Source organism: Lithobates pipiens, unplaced genomic scaffold (assembly GCF_037356315.1).
Source record: "Lithobates pipiens isolate NorthernLeopardFrog02 unplaced genomic scaffold, aLitPip1_a1.2 Scaffold_166, whole genome shotgun sequence".
Classification (NCBI taxonomy): Eukaryota; Metazoa; Chordata; class Amphibia; order Anura; family Ranidae; genus Lithobates; species Lithobates pipiens.
Genome location: NW_027507752.1, coordinates 1,297,169 through 1,321,667, shown reverse-complemented (window position 1 = coordinate 1,321,667; position 24,499 = coordinate 1,297,169). Strand labels below are relative to the sequence as shown.

General features: G+C 44.0%; 1 protein-coding gene across 5 annotated transcripts in view; it reads left to right on the top strand.

Annotated features, from left to right (window-relative positions):
- Window positions 1–24,499, top strand: part of RALGPS1 (Ral GEF with PH domain and SH3 binding motif 1) — a 659,487-nt gene that overhangs the window by 504,738 nt on the left and 130,250 nt on the right. For all 5 annotated transcript variants that reach the window (XM_077484871.1, XM_077484870.1, XM_077484869.1 and 2 more), the window contains exon 12: window positions 22,812–22,879. In XM_077484871.1, coding sequence (XP_077340997.1) covers window positions 22,812–22,879 — 68 coding nt within the window. The remainder of the gene's footprint in view (window positions 1–22,811; window positions 22,880–24,499) is intronic.

The following is a 24,499-nucleotide window of genomic DNA, read 5'->3' as shown; positions in this document are numbered from 1 at the left end:
GTCACTGAAGGGACAATGAGCTTATAACAGAGCAGCAGGGCCGTCTTTAAGGCAGGGAAAAAGGGGAAGCTGCCCTGGGCCCTGTCATTGTTGTGGGGCCCAAAACAGTTGCCTCATACTTGTCTACTATTCAGGTTTAAATTCCCTTGTCCCTTGAAGTTTTAGTCCTGTGCTGTGTCCCAATATCTCAGTGTGCAGTGCTGGTACTAATGCTGCCCAGCTCTGCCCTATTGTTGTGTACAGGTGACTCACCTGCAGACCCTGCGTTTACATGTAAATAACTGGCATTCATATGTAAATAGTGGTGACAATACTAAGTAAATAGTTGTGGCCGGCGGCATTGATATGTAAATATGTATATCATGCTCCCCTGCTGCGAGGAGATGATGTGCTGTAACTGCTGGCAACCAATCGCAACTGCTGCCTGATACAGTAAACTGATTTTAAGTCTAGTTGCTATTTATTGTATGTCTCAGAGTAGGTGGAGAGGGAAATTGCATGGGGGGGGGGGCCCAAGAAAATTTTTGCCCAGGGTCCAATCAATATTAAAGACGGCCCTGCAGAGCAGGAATGTACGGTGTACGGACTTGGCCACCTGCAGGCACTTCTGTAGGTCCTTATGGCGTACGGACCTTGTAGTGAAAGGGTTAAAGGATTTGGGTTCCCTATAGTTATATGAGAAAAAGTGAAACATTTTCTCTTTTTTTCCAAACTGCTCTGTGATCCAACTCGGGGTCGGGCCCCTGAAACTGAAGTAATCTTCCCATAATTCACCTGTAATCGCTATGTCTGCCACGTCTGACGCTTTTACGATTTTTGGATACCCAATGTAGCCGCAAAGTTTTCTGTAGAGAAAGAGAAACTCAGTCTTTACTAAAACAAAAATAATTCCATACATTAGCTGTCTGTATATTGTACATCGGAGGATCAACACAAACATTTAAATATTGAACCTTCTGAATCTTTCAAATAAATAAATGTCTGAATAATGTCTTGTGGAAGAAATCCGTGTTTCACAGTAGAGGGGATTCATGATGTTTATACGTGGCAAGCTACAGAAGTATATATTTATATAGATTGACTTTTTTTTCCTAGACAGATCCTGCTGTCTGGTTTGTTACTTACTGCCTGTGAGATATGATGATCTCCGCAGAGTAGTGACTTTTTCAGTTTCTAAAGCTACAATTCCCATGGGCTTTATTGGCAGAGAAGCTCTAGTGGTTCTGGGTCAATTTTTTTTTTTTATATATTCTTTCTTTTCTTTTTTCCTCTTTATACATTTCCATTTATAAAAAACATCAATACAATTTATTAAGAGGTCTTCTCACACCGCCTCTTCTTACACATTACAAATTGAACAACCCCATAGTACCCTCAAATCCCCCCCCCCCCCCCCCCCGGGCAAAAAAAAAAAAAAAAGAAGGGGAGGTATGCCCCTCTATCTCCCCCTTCTCCTTCACCGCCCTCTCTGTCCCCTTCTCACTCAAGCATTGCGCAACAGTCCCCTTCTCCAAGAATGTCAGCCATTTTCGCCATATCCCTTGGTGTTCCCCTTCTATATCCTGTAATTTATGTATCGACTCTTCTATTAACCTAACTCGCTCCACCCTCTTCACCCATTCCAGTATTGTTGGAACCTGTGTAGTTCTCCAATAGCATGGGATCAAAGATTTGGCTGCATTCAACAGATGCGGGACTATCGTGCCTTTATATTGCCTTACTCCTATCTCTGTATCATGGAACAAACACGCCCATGGGCATTTACTAATCCTCCTTCCTGTCACCAAAAATATGATTTCTATTATTTTGTCCCAAAAAGGAGTTATTTTAGGGCAATCCCATCATAGATGTTTGAGGGAACCCTGTTCCGTACATTCCCTCCAGCAAGTTGATTGCTCTTCCCCACTGAGCCTCTGCATTCTTTGGGGCGTCATATACCACCTCGCTACTAATCTTTTGGGAGCGAATGTGTCATTTTGAGTATTTTCATCCTGTGCTCCTCATTTCTTAGTGGTCCTAATTCCCCTTCCCATTTCCTTAAGTATGTTGGTAACTCCGAATCTCCCTCACGTCTTAATATTTTATAAATTTTTGATACCCTTTTCACTAAACATTGTACATCCTTGAGCAATTTCTCCAGTGGTCTTAGCCGTGTCATTCCTCGTAAGGGCTGTGGGAGCCCTTGTGTGAAATGTACTGGGTCAATTTTATTTCACCTTTTTATAAACTTTATATCATTTTTGAATTTTCATCACAGCTTTATTTTACAAATATTTATTATGGGTGCAAAATACTCATTTTGTCAAGCATGTTTTAACCCTCTAATAAGAAGGCCCAGCACTAGCTGTGTAAATGTTGGAAGTTTATGTAAACAAATTAATTTTCAGTCAAGGTGGCCATAGATGAATCAAAATTCGAATGGTTCAGCTGAATTTTGAGGCATGTGCGGCCACTGCAGTTGAACAGAAGTTGCAATACTTTCTGTCACCGTATTTTTTGCGCAGCGGTCTTACAAGCACAATTTTTTTGGAATAAAATACACTAAATTAAAAAATAAGACAACAGTAAAAGTTAGCCCAATTTTTTTTTATATTGTGAAAGATAACGTTATGCCGAGTAAATTGATAGCCAACATGTCACGCTTCCAAATTGTGCCCGCTCGTGGAATGGCAACAAACTTTTACCCTTAAAAATCTCCATAAGCGATGTTTAAAAAATTCTACAGGTTGCATATTTTGAGTTATGTTGTTTTTTTTATTTATTTTTACACTGTTCTTTAAAAAAAAAAGAAATTGTCACTTTTATTTCTATTGCAAGAGATGTAAACATCCCCTGTGATAGAAAAAAAAGCATGACAAGACCACTTAAATATGAGATCTGGGGTCAAAAAGACCTCAGATCTCATATTTACACTAAAATGCAATTTTAAAAAAAAATGGCCCTTTAAGAGCCATGGATGGAAGTGACGTTTTGACATCGCTTCCACCCTGCAATGATATGGAGACGTGTGGAGGCCATCTTCCCCTCACTTGTCTCCATGTTACACAAGTGGAAACATCCAATCACCTCTGCCGCTGCCGACGGCTCCAGTAAATGGTGGAGAGCGGCGGGAGGGGGTGCCCCTCTCCCGCCACCGATAAAAGTAATCTGGCGGCGATTTTGCCACAGAGACCACTTTTATCTTTAAGCGAATCGCCCACCGAAGAAGACAATACCATGGTTATGGCAGCTAGATGCTGCCATAAAAACGATACTCCTCTTCAAACTGCCGACATATAACGACGGTGGGTGACTCCGGAAGTGGTTACATTTAAATGCAGTATTTCCTACATGCTTTATTGAAAAGAGGTATTTCTTTCATATTAAGCATAATTATCCCAGACAGGAACCCAGCTTCTCTATAGAATGTGCTATCTATAGCAGGCCAAGAAAGCTGTCAACCACTACATTGCTTGGTTTGGTCTCCATGTCCTCAGATAGTCTTGGTCATACCGTAACATTGCATGTTGTTCTTGTCAAATATTTATTTATGACTGGCTAGCTGCCAGAACATAATCCTTGAGGAGCTTGTGAGTTCTGCGCACCGGTTATTATTTGTGTGAAATATGAGTTTAGTCAAAATTGTGGAGGATGAAACGCGAAGTTTGAACGAACACCACGGAGTACAAAGCTAAGTCATAAAATTGAAAACATTGACAATAGTTAGCAGTGGATTTGTAAAGGATCAGAATATGGGATTTATGATTGCCAACTTGCTTTTAAACCCTTACAAACCACTTTGACCTACAGGTAAGCCTAGATTAAGGCTTACCTGTAGGTCCAAGAAATATCTTCTAAACCTATACGGTTTAGGAGATATTTGCCAAAACACAGGCACCGCTGTCTATGGCAATATGCCGCGAGTGGCGGCTCCCATGCGTGGGAGTGACATTATCACGGCTTCATCGAATGACAGCGGCGGAGCAGCGAGACCCACCAAGAAGATGGCGGCTCCGGACTACAGGGGACAGCGGTGACTTCGCTGGCTCCTGTGTCAAGTAAGTGACACATAATGGGCTACTATGCGATGCGATGTGATGAATAGTAGTCCATTTTGCTTTACCTTTGCAGGGAATCAAAGAGGAAGTAACACCCATCAGGGTTTACTTCCTCTTTAAAGGTGCAAGGTCCAGGACTGCATTGCATTCTTGGAACAAACATGCAAGCCAGGAGTCCGGACTTACATTGGCTGCGTTCATTTTTTTTAGTTGGCACTGCATCTTTCAGGTTCACCAACTTCAAACTGAACTCTGGACAGGTATGAAAAATGACCCGATTATTTTCAATATGCATGTGTTCAAAAATGAAATTAATCCTAAAGTGAACATTTCATTTTTAGTCCTCAAGTCAGGGAAATTCAGGCCCCAAAAACAAAGTGAAACGACCACACGGAGGTTTTCCTGGCTATTATAAAAAAATACATGCATCTTGTTTTGTTTGCTCTTAGGAAGAAATGTTATTTTTAAAAGTTTGGAATGGAGTACAGAATTAATTTAAATACTGCTAACAAGTATACCAACACCTATTCATATTTACCTTTAGGTGCGTACAGTTACAGTGAGCCTTGTTGTTCTCAGTGACAGACTATTGTGGGTATTCTTTCATCACACTAAAAATCTGAAAGCCGTCCAGTTTTAACAGGCGAACCTCTGCATTTTAGGAATTGCCCTCCAAATGGTTTTTCCATTGTTCAGTCTCCAGCTCGGAGCCATGTTGTGTCTTGAAGGTTTTTTCTTGCCGCTGCGTCTCTTTCAGACATCTGGCCAGCTTCAGAGGAGGAAATAGATTTGTTGTGTTTTGGTGAACACGAGGTTTGCAGATCTGATGGTTACCGTGTTACCATACAGTTACACTAGGCAATGACAGATGGAGTGGAGATTGAGGGGGGTCTCTGATTACACTGGGGAGCAGTGACCTTGGTAGGACACACATGGCTACATCATTTTTAGATGAGATTTGGATTTTTCAATGAGTTCTGAAAATAGATGGAGCTGGTTTGTATTAACATTGACATTCCAACCCAAACCCCTTCCCTTTGACATCTGTGTCGAAAAAAGTTTTACTTAACGAACGCAAATTATACTCATATGCAGGAGAAAAAAAATGACCTACAGATGTAGTCAATGATTTATTCAGAAAATGATTGTATGTCTGTAGGTTGACACTTCTGAGCCAATCAGTCTTGGGAAAAAATTGATGAATTTGTCCAGCCAGTCATTATTGTCCTTCAGGGATAAGGTCAGCACAGGACACAACTGCATAGGGCATCAAAGTGCCCACTTTACTGGTGGCATTGTGCTTATATAAGCCACGATCTCTCTACAGGACAGTCATGTAGCAGTAGTATATTTTTACCACTGTCGGTGTCCATGGGTATAGATCAGGGGTGTCCAAACTTTTTTCAAAGAGGGCCAGATTTGATGAAGTGAACATGCGCGAGGGCCGACCATTTTGCCTGACATTCTTTGAACCATTAAAATTCGGTCTAAGTGTGTTCGTTCGAACACTAATACACGGCCCAACAAGAATTCTCTTGCCTTTGTGGCCGTGTGTGTTGCAGAGATGAGCTTGGGCGTGTTATTTGGATATACCGTATTTATTGGCGAATAGCACACACCTTCACTTTAAGAGGGAAGTTTCAGGAAAAAAACTTAAACTTTTAAATAAAAAACTGTGAAGCAAAATAAGGGTCAGTGCCCATCTGTGCGCCCACCATTGCTGGGAATGCAGCCCCCACCATTGCCAGGAATGCACCCACCATTGCCAGAAATGCACCCACCATTGCCAGGAATGCAGCCATCATTAGCCAGGAATGCAGCCACCATTAGCCAGGAATGCAGCCACCATTAGCCAGGAATGCAGCCACCATTAGCCAGGATCTCACTCACTATTAGCCAGGAATGCAGCCACCATTAGCCAGGATCTCACTCACTATTAGCCAGGAATGCAGCCACCATTAGCCAGGATTTCACTCACTATTGCCAGGAATGCAGCCACCATTGTCAGGAATGCAGCCACCATTAGCCAGGAATGTACTCACCATTGCCATCAGTGCAGCCTTGGAGGGGGCAGGACGAGCGCCAAAGAACAGGAGAATCTCCTATTTAGACAGCGGCCTCTTTAAGAGAAAGTCCCGCCTCCTTTGATGGACAGAACAGTCGTCCAATGGCGGAAACGGGACTTCCTATTACAGAGGCTGCGGTGTAAACAGGAAATACTCCTGTGTGCACGGCGCTCGTACCTCCTCCCATCTCCGAGGCAGCCAGACTGAGACTATATATCTTTTGTGGCCGCGGCGCTGGGAGATTGTCGGGGGCCACAAAAGATATATATGTTTAGATAACCAGGCGGGCTGTTCAAAACCCGGGCCGCAGGCCGGACTTTGGACATGCCTGGTATAGATGAACCTTGATCCTAGTAAGCCTGAGTATGTTGGTGAAGGTAGTCTTGTATTTATTTATTAGTAGAAGAGAACTGTAAGTTTATTGATATGGACTTTTTTTTTTTTAAAGATATACATATGAATGTGGGCAGTCTAATGCAGATTTCTTCTCAGGTCTCGTTCCTATGGCAGTGATGTCACTGGGACAAGAAGTATTCATAAGTCTCCAGCAGAGACACAGACGGTAAATAAAAGAAGGATTTATTATTTCCTCAGGCTATCCAAAGCTAAAAAAAAAAAAAAGTTTGGCTGGAGTTCAACATTAAGTGATGCAGCTTAGTGAATAGACACCAATGAATAGACACCAATGATACTGATGTTAAGAGTTGTCTCTGACAGCGGTCAATCACATAAAAAATTTCACTTTGCAACTTTTTCCATTGCAAAGGTGAATCGGATTGGTTGAGACGGTTCTTTCTTTGTATGTTTCCAGCACTAACTATAATGAATTCTTGCATCATTGTTCAAAATGCAGATAAGTGCGCCCCTTGGTACAGGGGTAGGTAACCTTTGGGTGGTGTAAATCTATGTGGACAACATGGAAGAGATCAAAGATCATAGGTGTGCAGATTCTTTTTTTTAAGACGTTAACTAGCAAGCCTTCAATAAAAAGTCAGGGCAGCATGAAGAAAGATTGGAAACATCTAATAAAACTGTCACCTTTGCCTATGCACACACAAATCCTGGCACCGGCCCTGGGGCAGGGTACAGAGATCAATAGTATGTAGGCAAGGCAGTGTCCAAGGGTGAATAGTAGGTAGGGCAGTGTACATGGAAAAGCAGGGCAGAGGACAGGGGGTCAGCATGGCACTGTACAAGGGGGTCAGGAGAGCAAAATTCGGGGGGGTGTCAGGAGGGCCTTGTTTTGGGGAGCAAGGAGAGCATGGTACTGAGGGAATCGGGAGCACACACACCACTGGGGCCTCAGGTAGGCAAACCATGGGGGGAGAGGAGGGCACAGATGTGGTTTCTTGATGCAGAGCAGCTGCTGTGACCGATCTACTTGTTCTGGTGGGCTTATCCCTGACAGTCCTCCTCTATTATCCATTCCACATGATGTCCACCACAAGCACCTTGGTTGGACTGGAGAAGGAAGGTCAGTGGGGATCCGCGCACTACACTCAAGGGATGAGCTCAGGTGCATTCAGACAGACGCTTGAAGTCGTCTGCACTATCCCACCTGAAAGCTGTCAAAGCCGACAAATAAAAATCACAGGCGGCGGAGACATTCCACGCCCCGTAGGCACACGTAAGCAAGGGGCATTCTGCAGGACAGGGAGGATTGGATTTGGCCGGTCCCTGGCCTGAGAGGTCAGGTGACTAACATGCTTGAACTCATCGCTTCCCTGCACCACTCTGCCACTTTCAGCACTTGCAGGTTGGCAAGGCTGGGACATGAGCACAATCTACCAGTTACAGTGCCTTGAAAAAGTGTTCATGCCCTTTGAAATTTTCCACATCTTGGCATGTTACAACCAAAAAGTTAAATTTATTTTATTGGGATTTTATGTGATGCAAGGAAAATAAGTGTTTTTCAAAAATTTTCACAAATACCTGAAAAGTGCGGCATGCATTTGTATTCATCCCCCTTTTTCCCCTCTGTCCTCCTTCCGATGTTGACTCAACGCTCTCTCCCACTCTAATGCCGGGTGCACGGTGTACCGCTACTTATATTGGCATGGGGCGGGGTCACCATGTGACGTCATCTGGAGGCCCCGCCCCATCATAATGTCACCGCCTGGGCATGATAGGCGGTGACATCATAAGTAGTGGGCCTCCGGTGACCCCGCCCCATGCCAATATAAGTAGTGCCACCTGGCATTAGAGAGGCAGAGAGCATCATTGGAAGAAGAACAGAGGGAGAAGACAGTGGAGAAGACCCAGCAAATGAGTGAGAAGATAGCATAAAAGACCCAGCAGAGGCAGAAGACAGAGGGAGAAGAACCAGAGAGTGCTAGGAGACATCAGTGGAGAGCGGAGAAGAACGAGCAAAGGCAGAAGACATCAGCGGAGCAGGCAAAAGACATCGCCAGAAGAGCCGGAGAAGAAGTTGGAAGAGACCCTAGAGCTGCCTAATAAATTACTTTAAAAACATGTGTTCTGTGTTTTATTTTTGACACTTTTTTTAGGTGAATGGGTAGGAGTACAATGTACTGTATACTCATTCACTTAGAATGGGGGGGCCGGAATCTAGGGGCTTCTAGATTCCGATAAGGCCCCCGCCCACAGACGCCGACAACCAACGGCCAGGGTTGTCGGGAAGAGGCCCTTGTCCTCATCAACATGGGGACAAGGTGCTTTGGGAGCGGGGGTGCAGAGCCCTACCCTGCCGCAAAGTACCCACCCCCCATGTTGATGGCATGCGGCCTGGAGCGGTTTGGGGGGGCGCTCACTCATCCCCACCCCCCTTCCTGACCTGCCAGGCTGTGTGCTTGGATAAGGGTCCATTAAAATCCATGCCAGACTGAAAGGCCTGGTATGCTCTTGGAGGGGGAACCTATGCCATTTTTTTTTACATTGTGCATGGAGTTCCCTCTAAAGATCGATACCAGATAGTGCTTGGTATTGTCGGGGATCAAAGTTGGATCCCTGTTTATTTAAGTCGCACGACAAAGTCGGATCCACAGTTATACAACTGTTTTGTCAAAATTGCAGCTTTGAAGTTGCACAAGTTTGAAAGGGGCCTTAGAGTCTACAATAGACTTGAGACCGGGGCGGAGGTTCACCTTCCAGCAGAACAACAACCCTAAACAAACAGCCAGAGCTTCAATGGAATAGTTTAGATCAAAGCAATATGTATGTGTTTTGAATGGCCCAGTCAAAGTCTAGACCTAAATCCAATTGAGAATCTGTGACAAGACTTGAAACTTGCTGTTCAGACACTCCCCATCCAATCTGACCAAGCTTCAGCAACTTTGCAAAGAAGAATGGGCAAACATTTCACCCTCTAGATGTGCAAAGCTGGTAGAGACACCCCCAAAAGACTTGCAGCTGTAATTGCAGCGAAAGACAAAGTATTGACTTGGGGGGGGGGGGGGGGGCTGAATACAAATGCACATCACACTTTTCACATTTCACATTTATTTGTTAAAAAAAATGTTGAAAATCATTTATCATTTTCTTTCCACTTCGCAATTATGTGCCGCTTTGTTGGTCTAGCACATAAAATCTCAATAAAATACATTTACATTTTTGGTTGTAATGCCGGTTGCGATGTGACAAAATGTGGAAAATGTCAAGGGGTATGAATACTTTTTCAAGGCACTATACCTGTCCATGGTCGTCTGGTAGATCGCAATCGCAATCCCCCTTTACTGGATATTACATTATATATAATATATACCGCATTTATCGGCGTATAACACGCACTTTTTTCCCCTTAAAATCGGGGGAAAATCATGGGTATGTGTTATACGCCGACCCCCCCGCCGATCTGCGCTGTCTGTGGAGCGCTGCCGACATTTACCGAGCTGAGCCGAGTGTACTGTGTACTCGGCTCCGCTCTCAGTCACGCCCAGTCCCGCCTCCTAGCCTTTACGTCCCGCCATTGGCCCGGTGTTGTGTCCATCACAGGAGCCAGGACAAGGGGCGGGACGGGGGCGTTACTGCGAGCAGAGCCGAGTAGCTGAGCACCCTCGGCTCGGTCTATGTCGGCGGCGGGAGGAGCCGAAGATCTCGATGGCGGCGGCGGGAGGAGCCGAAGATCGTGGCGGAAAATTTAAAACTAACCATGCTGCAATTTTGGGAAAGGCTGCAGGGGGACAGTGGAAGGCTACATTGATGGGCATTTAAAATGTTTAAAAGGTTTTTTCCTTAAACTTGCCTCCTAAACTTGGGGTGCGTGTTATACGCCGATAAATACGGTAATCATGGAAATATGGCACAGCAAATATGTAAACAAGTTATAGTCACATTAGAATGTCACAGGTCTGGGAGATAAGGAACGTAGAAAGAAGATTTTAAGAATAGCAGGTACAATATCTAAGGACAATATGTCAGCGGAAATGTCATTTAAATTAATGGCAAGATGGTATATTGTCCCACAAAGAGCGCATAAGAGAAGGCCGGACATATCAGCACTATGCTGGAGGGGTTGTGATAAGGTGGGAACTTTTGCACATATCTGGTGGGAGTGTGGTAAGATTGGCCCTTATTGGGAGAAAATAATAGGAAACATCTTCCAGATAACAGGGGAACAGGTAAAGAAGGATCCTTGGACATGTCTATTTCATGACACAGATAAAACAATAGGGGAATATAAAAATTCATTGATACCTCACTTATTGATTGCTGCAAAAAGCCTGATCCCAAAGAGATGGGGCTCTGTTGAACCCCCATCCATGAGGGAATGGTTAGCTAAAGTAGAGTGGTTAAGATCAATGGAGGAATCAATATTTAAAAGAGGAGATCAAGTGGAAATTTATCATAGCAAATGGGGAAAATGGTTGGAGTTTAAGAAACAAGGGAATGTCCCAGAATGAGTGGTCCCGAGGGGAGAGGAGGGGGAGGGCGGCGTCAAAATAGTAGAGAGAGAGACGGAGAGAGAGAGGGGGGGGTTGGGGAGGGAGATCTGAGGGGGAGGGGACGGGAAGATATAAGTTTATGGAATAGGAAGCATATTTTTGGTAATATTCCTACTTTTTCGAAATTCTTATAAAATAAATAAAAATAAAATAGAGGAAGATGTTAAAAAAGAAAAAAGGAAAAAGGATTGCATGTGATGTCAAAGTAGCACTGCCAATAGGCAAAATAGTGGCGATGAGAAGAAGGGCACCAAAAATCACAAGGGCGTAAAACTTGCCACAAATTTGTTGACGAGAGATTATGGCGTGCTATAAACTGATGCAAAAAAAAAAAAAAAAAAAAAAAAAAAAAAGAATGTCACAGGTCAACCGTAAGCAGGGGTGGACTGACAACTCATGGGGCCCCCGGGCAATAGGAGATTATGGGGCCCCCAGGCAATCCGAGATTATGGGGCCACACAGTATACACACACACAGTATACAATCACACAGTATACACATACATGTATACACAGACATGTTTCTATTGGCTGAGAAGGTACTGGAGAGGTGGGGCAGCTATAATCTCTGGATTTTTAGACCAAAAGGATGTCGGTAAGGGACATTTCACAGACAGATGTAAAACACAGATTTTTACATACTGTCCCTGGTTTTACTGAGGCTGGCAAACCTGATGGGGCCCCCTAGTGGCTCGGGGCCCTCGAGCAGTGCCCGAGTGGCCCAATGGTCAGTCCGCCCCTGACTGTAAGGTGATGACTTTCAGAAAATACATTGTTTTTACCATAAATGTGTGATGTTTTGTGCTGCAGTTGCTAAAAGATAGAAACATAATGTATTTTCATGATTTTGCACTGAATCCCACACACAAGAACTGTTCGTGTATCTGCAACTACAGTTGTTCCCAGATGGCAGAGAAAAAAAAAGACGAGGTGTAATATTAATTTAGCAGATGATCCAGTTTCCACACTGTAGTGTCGAAAACTTACCAACAAGTAGGGCTGCTGAACTCATTAGAATGTGTGGCGCCACCTCTTGGGCTAAAAACATGCAACAAGTAAATAACCATATTTACATGTTTACCCTTCCACAAGTATTTTTGTGCTTCTGTAGCAAACATTTGCTGTCTGGAGGATGGTGTAAATAATTCTGCTTACTTTGCTGGGATCTGTCTGCTATCTAAATACCCTGGAGCCGCATGAGAGATGCCGGTATTCTCTTCAGTGAGAGAAAATAAAACAAGTCTGGTTTTGTTACCCTGATCAACATGGTTTGTACCAAATATCATTTTTTTTTCCTGCAAAATCTTTCATTCTTGGACAATCAAAGTTAGTTTGTGCATTTTATTATATTACATATAGAATCCAGCTCATATCATTTCGGTATCAAACAATTACTGTAGGTAGGGCCATTTTTTAAGAAACTGTCAAAATTAAACAAGGGGCCACGCTTTACGTCTAGAGGAAAAAGAGATTTCATCTCCAAATACGGAAAGGTTTCTTCACAGTTAGGCCCCTTTCACACATGCAGACATTATGTCCATATTTCATCCATCCGTTTGTGGATGAAATACGGACATACATGCATCCCTATGGGATAGCGGGTGTCTGCGGATGAACATCCACAGACACCCACTATTGTCCGCCTCCGCTATTGTCCCATTCTGCAGACGGAGGAAAATCCTATTTTTCTATCCGTCTGCAGAGCGGATCGGATGAACACGGACAGACGGTCCCCCATAGAGGAGAGCGGAGAGCTGACAGGGTGGTCCCTGCACAGTGTGCGGAGACCGCCCTGTCCACCGCCGGCTCAGCAGGGCAACGGGGCGATCCCCGCTAAGCGAGCGGATCATCACGGCGCGGATCATTACTGATCCGTCCCGTGTGAAAGGAGCCTAAGAGCTGTGAAAATGTGGAATAGACTCCCTGCAGAGGTGGATCTGGCCGGCTCAGTGGATTGCTTTAACCACTACAATACCGGGGGGGCACTTTCGCCCTCTTCCTTCCCAGCCCAATTTTCAGCTTTCATCGCTCTAGCGCTTTCAGTGACAATTGCGCGGTCGTGCTACACTGTACCCAAATGAAATTTTTATCATTTTGTTCGCACAAATAGAGCTTTATTTTGGTGGTATTCACGACTCCGTTTTTTATTTTTTGCGATATAAGCGCAAAAAAAGTGGAAATTTGGAAAAAAAACTATATTTTCTTTTTTCTATTTTAAAAGAAATCCAATAAAATCAAATTTTGTCATAAATTTAAGCCAAAATGTATTCTGCTACATGTTTTTGGTAAAAAAAATTCCGTTAAGTGTATAATAATTGGTTTGTGTGATCAGGGACATATGTACGCAAATGATCATGTACATATGTGTGCAGATAATCATTGGGACATGTGATTTTAGTGGGACATATGTGGGGGACATGTGTTTTTATTATTAGGGACATGTGTTTTTATTATTTGGGGACATGTGTGTTTTGGGGACATATGTGGGGACATTGTGTTTATACTGTGTGGTGTGTTGTGTGTTTACACTAGACTGGTGATCAGTGAGTAAAAAGCTGTAAAAAACAGCTCATACTCACTGCTCATCAGCCGCTTCAGCGATCTGCTCTCCTCTCCTCAGCGATGACTTCTGTGTGAGGAGAGGAGGAGCCGATTGCCTAGCAACCGGCTGTTTGTTTACATCACATGATGGCCGTGATTGGACACTGCCGTCATGTGATCAGGAGGGCCAATCACAGAGCCCTCCTGCCGATCTGAGATGCGCCGTGTCCGGGTGACACGAGCACATCGGGATCGCGCCGCTGCGTGGGCACGCACGCACGCGCGATCCCGCTCCTTAGAAGTAGATGGCTCCCACCCGGCTGTATATGTGCATTGGCCGGGTGGGATGTGGTTAAGTAAGGCCTGGATTATTTCCTACGTGTACATAATATAACTTGCACTGACATTTATAGGTAAAGTTGATCCGGGGAAAATCCGATTGCCTCTCAGGGGATCAGGAAGGAATTTTTTCCCCTGCTTTAGCAAATTGGATCATGGCTCTGCTGGGGTTTTTTGCCTTCCTCTGGATCAACTGTGGGTATAGAATTGGGTATATGGGATTGTATGATATTATTTTTTTTTTTTGTTTTTGTTTTTTTGGTTGAACTGGATGGACTTGTGTCTTTTTTCAACCTGACTAACTATGTAACTATGTAAACAAACTAAGCAAATACAATACATTTCTAAGGTGACAGAAGATGAATTACATGCCAATCAAATATTTGTATTGTTAACTGCAGCTTCAAATCCACCCTCCTCTGCAGCATTTGGTGTTATAAAGTGAAGTCATTCAACTACCGTTCTAATTTTGTGTTTGTATGTGACGGGTAATATGATCGGTGTTTGCTACTTCTGCTAAAACCACAGTAATTAGTGAAGAGGGTACGCATACTAAATGAGTTACCCTCTTGCCAACATGCAGGAAACATTTAAAGCTTAACTCCAGGCAAACCACCAGAATACGCAGTTAAAATAAATTTACATGCCAAAAATGTTTGCTATTTTATGTAACTAGGGCTTTGACGACTTAGCTATGCAAAGAAGCCTGGTTCTGGATTGCTTGCGACTGATTGGATAATGAAAGAGCAGCAGCACGCTGTGGAAGTCATTCTTTTGCTCTCCCTTCCTGCAAGCATCTTCAAATTGGCTTGACTGGTGCTGACCCTTCCATTTGAATGCTCAAGGGCAGGAAGTTAATATAAGGTCATAGTCTGGTTAAAAGCGATAGTTGGATTTAAAAATATTTAACCAGAAATATAAAACCCCAATTTCAAAAAAAGTTGGGGCGCTGTGTAAAATCGACATAAAAACAGAATGCGATGATTTGCAAATTTCATAAACCCGTATTTTATTCACAATAGAAAACAGATCAAATGTTTAAAATAAGAAACTGTATCATTTTCTTTCCAATAATTTTTATTGAAGTTATATTTTTTCCATCAATAACAAGGGTTCACTTCTATACATATTTAGTTCACTTTCATAGTACAGTTGTGAGTCTCAGATCCGTACGAGAGAAGCCATAAGTATTCATATTAAAACACATATCAACAAACTGGTAAATTATAGAACAACCAACCTTCACCTGCCAGGACTATTCAATGAATATCAGACAATATTAACAAAAGCCTTTGTGGTTTACCATAGAAAATTGTCGTGAGTTGGAGATCTGTAAGCCAGATCTGAGTTGTAGTAGTCATGTAATAGTGAGCGCTTGCTGTTTTAGACGCTCCATAAAGTCCACTTTCACACATTTGAGATCCAAACTATGGGAGCAAAGTGGCCCTTTTCGTAAAAGATAGAGTAAAAGAAGAAAAAAAACAAAGGAGAAAAGAAAAGAAAAAAAGTAGAGCGGAAGAAGAAGGGAAAATAAAAAGGAGTAAAAGGGGGAAAAAGAGAGAGTGTATAGACGATCCCCACGCTCCAGCCCACTAACCCCCCCCCCCTCACGGTGACTGAAGATATCTAACCCAGGGATTCCATGTCTTTTCAAATCGGTTTTGTTGGTCTCGGAGAATACTAGTCAATTTTTCATTAATCATGATCCAGGAAATTTTATTTTTGACAAGCGCCAGGTTTATTTGAGGGGTTTTCCATGCACGCGCTATGGCAATCCTAGCTGCCAAAAAAATGTAAGAAATGAGGGATCTGAGATGTTTAGACAGGTTACTTGAGAGGTCAGAAAATAGCGCTGTTTTAACATTTTTAGGTATATTCACTCCGGTCACCGAATACACCAAATTAAAAATTCTTATCCAGAATCTATTGACTTTTGGACAGGACCACCATATGTGGAACATTGTTCCCTCTTGACCGCACCCTCTGAAGCAGAGGGGCGAAGCCTCTGGGTGTATTTTGGCTATCCGCGCTGGAACCAGATACCAACGCGACAGTACTTTGTAACCGGCCTCCACAATTGAGGTGTTCAAAATTCCCCTGTGCACCCCGGCTGACCACTTGGACCAAACATCCCCGTCAATCGTCTCCCCCAAGTCCGCTTCCCAAGCTGTTTGATAATTTTAAGAAAAAAAAGGGTAATTTTGAAATTGATGGCAGCAACGATTCTCAAGAGTTGGGACAGGGCAACAAAAAGCTGGTAAAAATGTGGTACTAACATGGTGGAACATTTTGCAAGTAATTAGGTTAATTGGCAATAGGTCCATCACATAATTGGGTATAAAAAGAGCATCTTATAGAGTCAGTGTATCTCAGAATTAAAGATGGGAAAAGGTTCATCATTCTGTGAAAAGCTGGGTTTAAAAATTGTCAAACAGTTTCAAAATAATTAAACCTGTGTAGCGCTTAAAACTAAACACTAAAGTGCATATATAGTGAAAATATAGAAGTATTCTGATGATACCACAAATATCACTTCATATGTGAAACCAATACTGATCATGCAATGCATAAACACTTACATTTTGTAAAACAATAAAAAAAAACAGGATTAATATGAACATGTAATAACATGTAAAAATGTAGTATTAAAAAACATATAGTAGAAATTAGTCCATAAAGCTTCATAAAAGTGCTAAAAATGAATTCACAGCTCTGGACCAGTGTGACCACTACAGCCAAGGAGGGTCAAAACCCGCTTTCTAGCCTCACCATGGACTGTAACAAGACAACTCCAGAGCGCCTCTTCACCCCTTGCTCCCAAGTGGCCAATGATTACCAATGATAAATATGTAGCGATATCCCCGCAGAAACCACTTGAATATTGTGGGTTCCCTACTCTGCTTCTTCAACCCCAAAGACAGACTCAACCCCACTGGCACACCCAACAGTAGTGTAGTGTAAATACCACAATGAAAGACACAGGTTATGGTGAACTCAGAAAGCAACTTTTTCTGTGAGATTGCTTAAGAGAATACGACAAACAGTCACCGTAATTATGATAAAGGACAAAAGTCACAGGAAAAGTCAACACGATCAGATCTGTGTGCTTTTAGGGGACTCCTTTAGGTGAAATGGTCCCAAGAGCAGATGTAAACAAGTCAAAAAAATGCAATGTTAAAGAGGAGGGCCGGTTTAAAAAAAAAAAAAATGTAAACGTCAGTAGCTGCAAACACTGTAGCTGCTGACTTTTAATAAGCACACTTACCTGTCCATGGCTAAGGGAAACAGGCAGTGGAGCCTTGCGGCTTCACTGCCCATTTCCTACTGCGCATGCGCGAGTCACGCAGCGCTTTGTGAATGGGGCGCGCTGTGTTCTGGGACACACAGTTCCCAGAACACAGCGCGACCCATTACCCAGAAGACGCCGCACGGGAGGAGAGAAGACCAGAAGATCTCCGCGGAGGAGGAAGAGGCAGATTAGGATGATATACCTAGCAACAGGCATTTCTGGTAAGTTAAAAAAAAAAATTCATTTTTTTTTCTGATTTTTTTCTAATTTTTTATGTATTTTTTTTTTTCAAGATGGCCCTCCACTTTAACTTTAAGAGGGCATCTGACAACCTCAATTAAATTGGGTTATATGAGTCCAGGCAGGAGGAGGGTAGAGGAATGACCCTATTTTGTCTGTCAGTCCTCTCCCTTCTTCACCCCAGCATCACAGACCCAGCAGGCCTGCTTAACTAAAATACCTGACCCAGTGCACTGAATCAATCCCCAGTGTGGATCCACTTGTAAGTGACTAGTGTCCCGAACACACATGGGGCCCTTAAGACTTCGGGTGACTTTAGGGTAGTGCAAAGGATCTTCACTGCCAGGCACAGTGCAACAGCAACACAGCCCTGTGTAACTAAGAAAGGCAGAGCAAGATGATACAGAGTTCTGGCTTAGGGAGTATTGGGCAAAAACCCTTTTACCAACTCCTGTGTCCAAAGCCTGCAGGGGAAGATGCTTTAGTACTGGTCCTTACGAGTGCCCGATTGACACCTCCTCATGGGAACATCGCATGATGATTGGGATGCCTTTGAGATCCTCCTTTAGCTCGGGATGCGTGACTTTCTGGCTGTAGCCAGTGCGATTCCCCAGATCTAAGGCCTCAGCACTCTGTCCCCATGTCCAGATTCTGCTCTGTCTCGTGGTAGCTCTCTCCTCTCCCAGAAAGCCTCTAGCTAGCTTTCTCCCTGTGCAGCAGTGCTTCTTGGGATATATAGTTCCCTGAGTGTTGAATTCAGTCAAACAACCTGAGCTTGGAACTCCATTTCCCAGAATTCCTTGCCACTCCTCCAGTCCTTCTTTAACCACTTCCCGGTGGTTCAGTTATCCTGACTGGGCGTCATATGACGTCGTGCAGGACAACAGCCGGCACGCGCCCATATCACTCTGATACACCGATCTCAATAAAGAGACTCAGACTGAGGCTCTTTACCACATGATCAGCCATGTCGAATCACGGCTGATCACGATGTAAACAGGAAGAGCCGCTGATTAGGGTGAAGTTGTGTTTTTTTTTCTGTTTTTGTTTTTTATTTGGGCCTTACCATCAGTAAATCACATAGGAGAATGTAAGCCTATGTAAGTTAAGATCTATTGTAACTCCCAGAACTAATAATAGTGGGTCTCCTTTTGGGTTTAATGTACTAAGGCAATGTCATCTTGCTACTATGTTTTCTCAGTGCATTTTATGTTTTGTTCTTTGTACGGAAGTTTTAAAAGCTGGTAAGCCTGTACGAATTTCTGTATTCTTAAATAAATAAACACACTGAAACAGAAAGCACCCCTGTGTGTTAATGGTTTGTCTCAACCATCTAACTACCACTTTCGCTTGACAGCTTGGTCTGTTAAAATAAGTTGGAGAATAACAAACTTACTGGCAGGTGAAAATAAAGGAAAAAACACTAAAAACAAATGCAGCCACTATATAGTTCATTGATTGATTCAGGTTCAGCATAGCAACTAGTCTAAGCCCTTGTACACACGGTCGGACATTCCGACAACCAAATCCGTCGGATTTTGTCCAAAACTGTTGCATACACACGGTCGGACAAAGTTGTCGGAAGATCCGATCGTTCAGAACGTGATGACGTTATTTTGTTACGGCGGGACTACGTACAGGCTAGTAGCCAATAGCTTTGGTGTAGGAATTTGATCTGAGCATGCGTGGCACTTTGTCCGATCGGAATTCTCTACAGAGCATTTTGTCGGAAAATTTTACCAACAAGTTGGAAAACTTGGTCCGTCGGAAACAGTCCGATGCAGACCACACACAGTCGGAATATCCGACAAAACTGTCCGATCGGACACATTCCGTCGGAATCTCCGACCGTGTGTACAAGGGCTAATAGTATAATCATTATAAAGTGGCAGCCTTCATGTTTTTTTTAAGGAAAGGTCATCATGCCAGTGCTCCAGTTTCTCCTTGGAGACAATATTCCTTTATTAACTTATTAAATCCTCCAAACAAGCTTTCTAAATTATCTGCCGTAAAAACAGGCTCTCTGTTTGTATACTGCACTCCTAGTAACCGATTAATTACTGGTTTTGTTTGACGGAGTATTAAGCAAGACCTGTTCATGTAATTACAAGTCTTTCTATATCTCCCACAATTCTAATTCCAACTGACTTTGCACATGCTCCGCGTAATTCAGCTAGCATGTTAATGACAGTATCAGAGACACATGTGTTTTGGGTTAAACGGTCTTAAACTGTGCAGCCAAAAGGCCATGCTTCAGTCGAGTATCCCTTCTCGAATGTAAGCTATGTATGTTATGTCTAAACGTACTTAATCCCCACAAATTACGAGATGTCTTGTGCAGCAGCATCGCTTGCTCTTGTTCCATGCCCCTGGAAAATTAAAAACTGGCAACCTATATTTCATTTGACATCAATGGAAAATCCAATTTCGTCATTCAGCAAGATTGGTCTGCAATTTAGGAAGGATGTGGGAAAAACGTCAGAAAGGACAAATTGCACTTTATGCCTCCTGATTGAATTTGCGTTGGCAAAAGCATTAAACAGATGCTTGGGAATGTTTCATTCGTGGTTCAACAGCTTGGATACCTCTGCTAAACTATGTACGTGGATTGTTTTGTGGATTGTTTTAAAGCTTAAAATGTTTGCAAAAAATGAAAGCACCATTAAATTCATCAATGGGAGCTGTATTACTTGGAATTGGAAGGTTTTGAATAACATCTAGGTACAAGATTTACTGGGGGTTAAAGGATGGTGCACAGAGTGATCTGTGGCAGTGGAAGGCCAAATACAGGAGAACCGATCCACTGTGTGTCTCTCTCTGCAACAGCTAAAAACTAGTTTCTCCTCCTCTCCCTCCCTGCAGCTTTCAGCTGCTGCATGGAGAGACACACTCCTGTAATTCACCTCCGCCACACCGATCACCCTCTGTGCATCATCCTCTAACCCCCAGCTGCCCAGGCCTCCTTGTATGGCCCCTGCCCCACAGTGCTGTTGGCTTCCCTCGTCTCCTCTCCGGACAGCTGCTGGAGCTTTCAGGATGAAAAACATTGAAGGGGCCAGTAAACGTGTAATTTACCAGCCCCTTCCTTTTCTGAACAGAGTGAGTAATCAGTACCAATCACTGTATTCATTCATAACTAAAGTAGTAGTAAATTGTGTTTGCTATGCTTCTGTTTTGTGAATGAACAGGAGCCGCTATACAGAGCTTTCTGTTTATTCACTGTCCAGTGCAGCTGTGGCTGCAAAGAAGGGGATGGAGGAATCTGTCCTAATTCCCTGAGAAAACAAAAAAATTAGACCTTGTAAAAAATAAATTAAAATGAGGAGATCGTTTACATGGGTTCTCTGGTGAATGTATAACCCTACCACCTCATTGCACACTGGCGTTTAGTGGCAGATCAACACAGCTCAAAATTTCAGTGCTGTGTGACATTCTTCACGCTACACCGCGTGACATCACAGGCAGGCGGCATGCGGGTGGGGGTTGTCGCAAAATGCACCTTCGCCTGTGTAGACAAAAATCCTTTGCTTCTATACTATGTTGAAACTCTTCTGTTCTTGGACTTCATGAATGTGTGGAGGTCATTCAATCCAGCAAACGATGGCCATTTTACTGATTGTACTCATATTCTATAAAATAATAGGAATTTATTAGTTGTCCTTCGTTAACCCAGCGTTATCCGTTACAAGGCCACGTTGCTGAGAATAAGTGACGTTGAGCTAGAGTTCCCAGCCCCACGGGATACAATTGCATCAGCTACTGTTTTATGTTTTATTACCATCCAGATTTTTAAAAAACGTTATTGAAATGTTAGGCAAGTTGCAGAAGACATTCTGGGGGAATTTATCAAGCAAGGCCCTAACATATCTAGCCCAATTTTTGTTGTCTCTTGTTGGTTAACAAAAATTCCAATGGTTTGACATTTATGCAACAGTTATTTTGAGTAAAACAGAAGCACCTGTTACAAGTTATGCTTTCCGGTCCAGTTTTATACTGCCAGGACGCTAGAGCAGTGAAGGAAATCTTATAGAAAATCTGTCGTGTACAATCTGATTACTCCTTTCTGTGCAAGAGAACGTGCCCGTGTTGTAGATTTTGTCTTCTATCCTCCTGCACTTTTAGGGACGTCTTTATAACACATGGAATTTTCTTGCAACCTGTGTCCCCAGTGCAGCCTGTGTCCCCAGTGCAGCCGGTGTCCCCAGTGCAGCCGGTGTCCCCAGTGCATGCTGTGTCCTCAGTGCAGCCGGTGTCCCCAGTGCATGCTGTGTCCTCAGTGCAGCCTGTGTCCCCAGTGCAGCCTGCTTCACCAATGCACCCTGTGTCCCCAGTGCAGCCGGTGTCACCAATTCAAGCTTTGTCCCCAGTGCAGCCGGTGTCCCCAGTGCAGCCGGTGTCCCCAGTGCAAGCTGTGTCCCCAGTGCAGCCTGTTTCACCAATTCAAGCTGTGTCTCCAGTGCAGCCGGAGTCCCCAGTGCAGCCTGTGTCACCAATGCAGTGGTGGTACTGGAGGGCGGTGTCACTGGAGGGGGGTGGTGGTGTCACTAGAGGGAGGGTGGTGGCACTGGAGGGGGGGTGGCAGCATTGGAGGGGGTGGCGGTACTGGAGGGGGGGTGGTGGCAGTCTGGAGGGGGGTGGTGGTACTGGAGGGGGGGTGGTGGTACAGTCTGGACTGGAGGGGTGGCGGTGGCACTGGAGGAAGGGTGGTGGCACTGGAGGTGGGGTGGTGGCACAGTCTGGAGGGGGGGTGGTGACTTACCGCCAATCAATCAGTCAATTTCCCCCTCCTCAGAATCCTGCAGAACGCAAAGTTCCTAACGAAGCGGGCCTCCAGGAGTGCCTTGCCTCAGAGAGCTCCTCCCCCGCCTTCACTAAATTGGCCTGAGTTTTTTTTCTGTGTCCGCCCCGCCTCCCTTACAGTCTCTCTGGTTCTGAATCGGCGGGACGGAGCCCACAAACAGACCCAAAGCGATTCTCTCTCACGCGGGTCTCTCCCCTCGTAGCGGGTGAAAGGCCCCTTCCCCATGGCATGAACCCGCGGCGACAGTGAATCACGCCACACACCCCCGGACAGTCAGGTGGGCCCCTCACACGGCGGGCGGGCTGCCGGTGGGCCCCCCCGAAGTGGCGGAGAGCTACAGGACCCAGTCGCACTTGCGACTGTTGCGACCCTGATAATTCCGCCACTGAGAGTGGACTACAGAGAACTCAGATCAAGGTGGCTTGAGTATTTTTTTGTTTTCTTTTTTTGTTTAAGCGCTGGATAGCAATAGTGTCTCACTGATTGGTTTTCACTGTTTGGTTTGAATTGCATTTCAATACTCACTGAAATATTCAATGACTTGTTTATTGACACAGTAATTATTCACTGCATTTCAAATCTTTTCTTTTTCTTTCAGATTATCTTTAAGAATTGAGCCAGGAAACAGTTCCCCTCGTCTCGTCTCCTCAAAGGAAGATATTGCAGGTATGCAGTGAATTAACAATCTTTCTTTTTTTAAGTAACTGGTAAATTTTTGCATATACAACATTTTGGGGTCTATTTATAATTGTTTTCCGGCAAGATTCACACAACTGTGACTGAGGATTCACACATAATTCCAGTTAAATCCAGTTAGAAAAATGTATGAATCTTGAGTGAAAGTTGTGTGAATGTTATGTGAACAAAATATAAAATGTAACCCCTTAGAGGGTTTGTGACGGATAACCATCTGGATTGGGGAAATAAAAATTGTATTTGAAACAAAAATCAACAACTCGGACAACAAAGGCAATGTATAGTTCTGAAACAAATCATTCTAAATGAATTAGCAGCCCGGGGCCGTCATGTTATAGAATCCGACATATGTACATATTCTGCTGGCTTGACGTGAATGACATAACAGAAGAATGCAGACTTTGTTCACAAATATTAAACTTTCCATATGTACGGGTTGTTTTTTGTGTTCCAGCCTTTTGAAACCAAATAAAAGCATTTTTATGGTACGGGCAAAGAGAAGACGATCTTTTTAACAGATTTACTGCACATGTGTAGTCACTTTTTTTTTTTTCCGGCAAAACAAAGGAGCTTTAGATGGTTTTGGAAAATAGAGTTGGTGTTTGGTGGAAACTTTGTGTGCTGCGTGTATCCCGAATAAAGCCTTCCCGAGGTGGGGGTGTGAGGAGCTCGTTTACTGTGAGCGTGACATGGGTGGAAATACATGGAGGGGTGTCACACTGGCATTGTTTTGTTTTGTGAGAAGAAAAAAAAAAAAATTAAAGTGTTTATTCACCTTTCAGAAAAAATGATAAGGAGAACTAACGCTATATATTCTCCCTACCCCCCCTGGTCCTTGCTGTACACACCTACGGGGATGTTGAGCTGTCAGTAGCCAGTTCAGTGGTCCAGGGACTTGAAAATCCCTACTCTTCTCCCTCTTATCTGTGCAGCTCTTCCAGGATCAATCAGAGCGATTCTGACAGGTCAGCATTGCCACAGATCTACTGCTCTGATCCATCCTGGCAGTGCGGCACTCCCCAGGTTGATGGACCGGCTGTGTGGGCACTGACAGTTCAGCATCCCCAGAGGTACCACGTGTAAGACAGCTCAGCATCCCCAGAGGTACCACGTGTAAGACAGTTCAGCATCCCCAGAGGTACCACGTGTAAGACAGCTCAGCATCCCCAGAGGTACCACGTGTAAGACAGCTCAGCATCCCCAGAGGTACCACGTGTAAGACAGCTCAGCATTCCCAGAGGTACCACGTGTAAGACAGCTCAGCATCCCCAGAGGTACCACATGTAAGACAGCTCAGCATCCCCAGAGGTACCACGTGTAAGACAGCTCAGCATCCCCAGAGGTACCACGTGTAAGACAGCTCAGCATTCCCAGAGGTACCACGTGTAAGACAGCTCAGCATTCCCAGAGGTACCACGTGTAAGACAGCTCAGCATCCCCAGAGGTACCACGTGTAAGACAGCTCAGCATCCCCAGAGGTACGTGTAAGACAGCTCAGCATCCCCAGAGGTACCACGTGTAAGACAGCTCAGCATTCCCAGAGGTACCACGTGTAAGACAGCTCAGCATCCCCAGAGGTACCACGTGTAA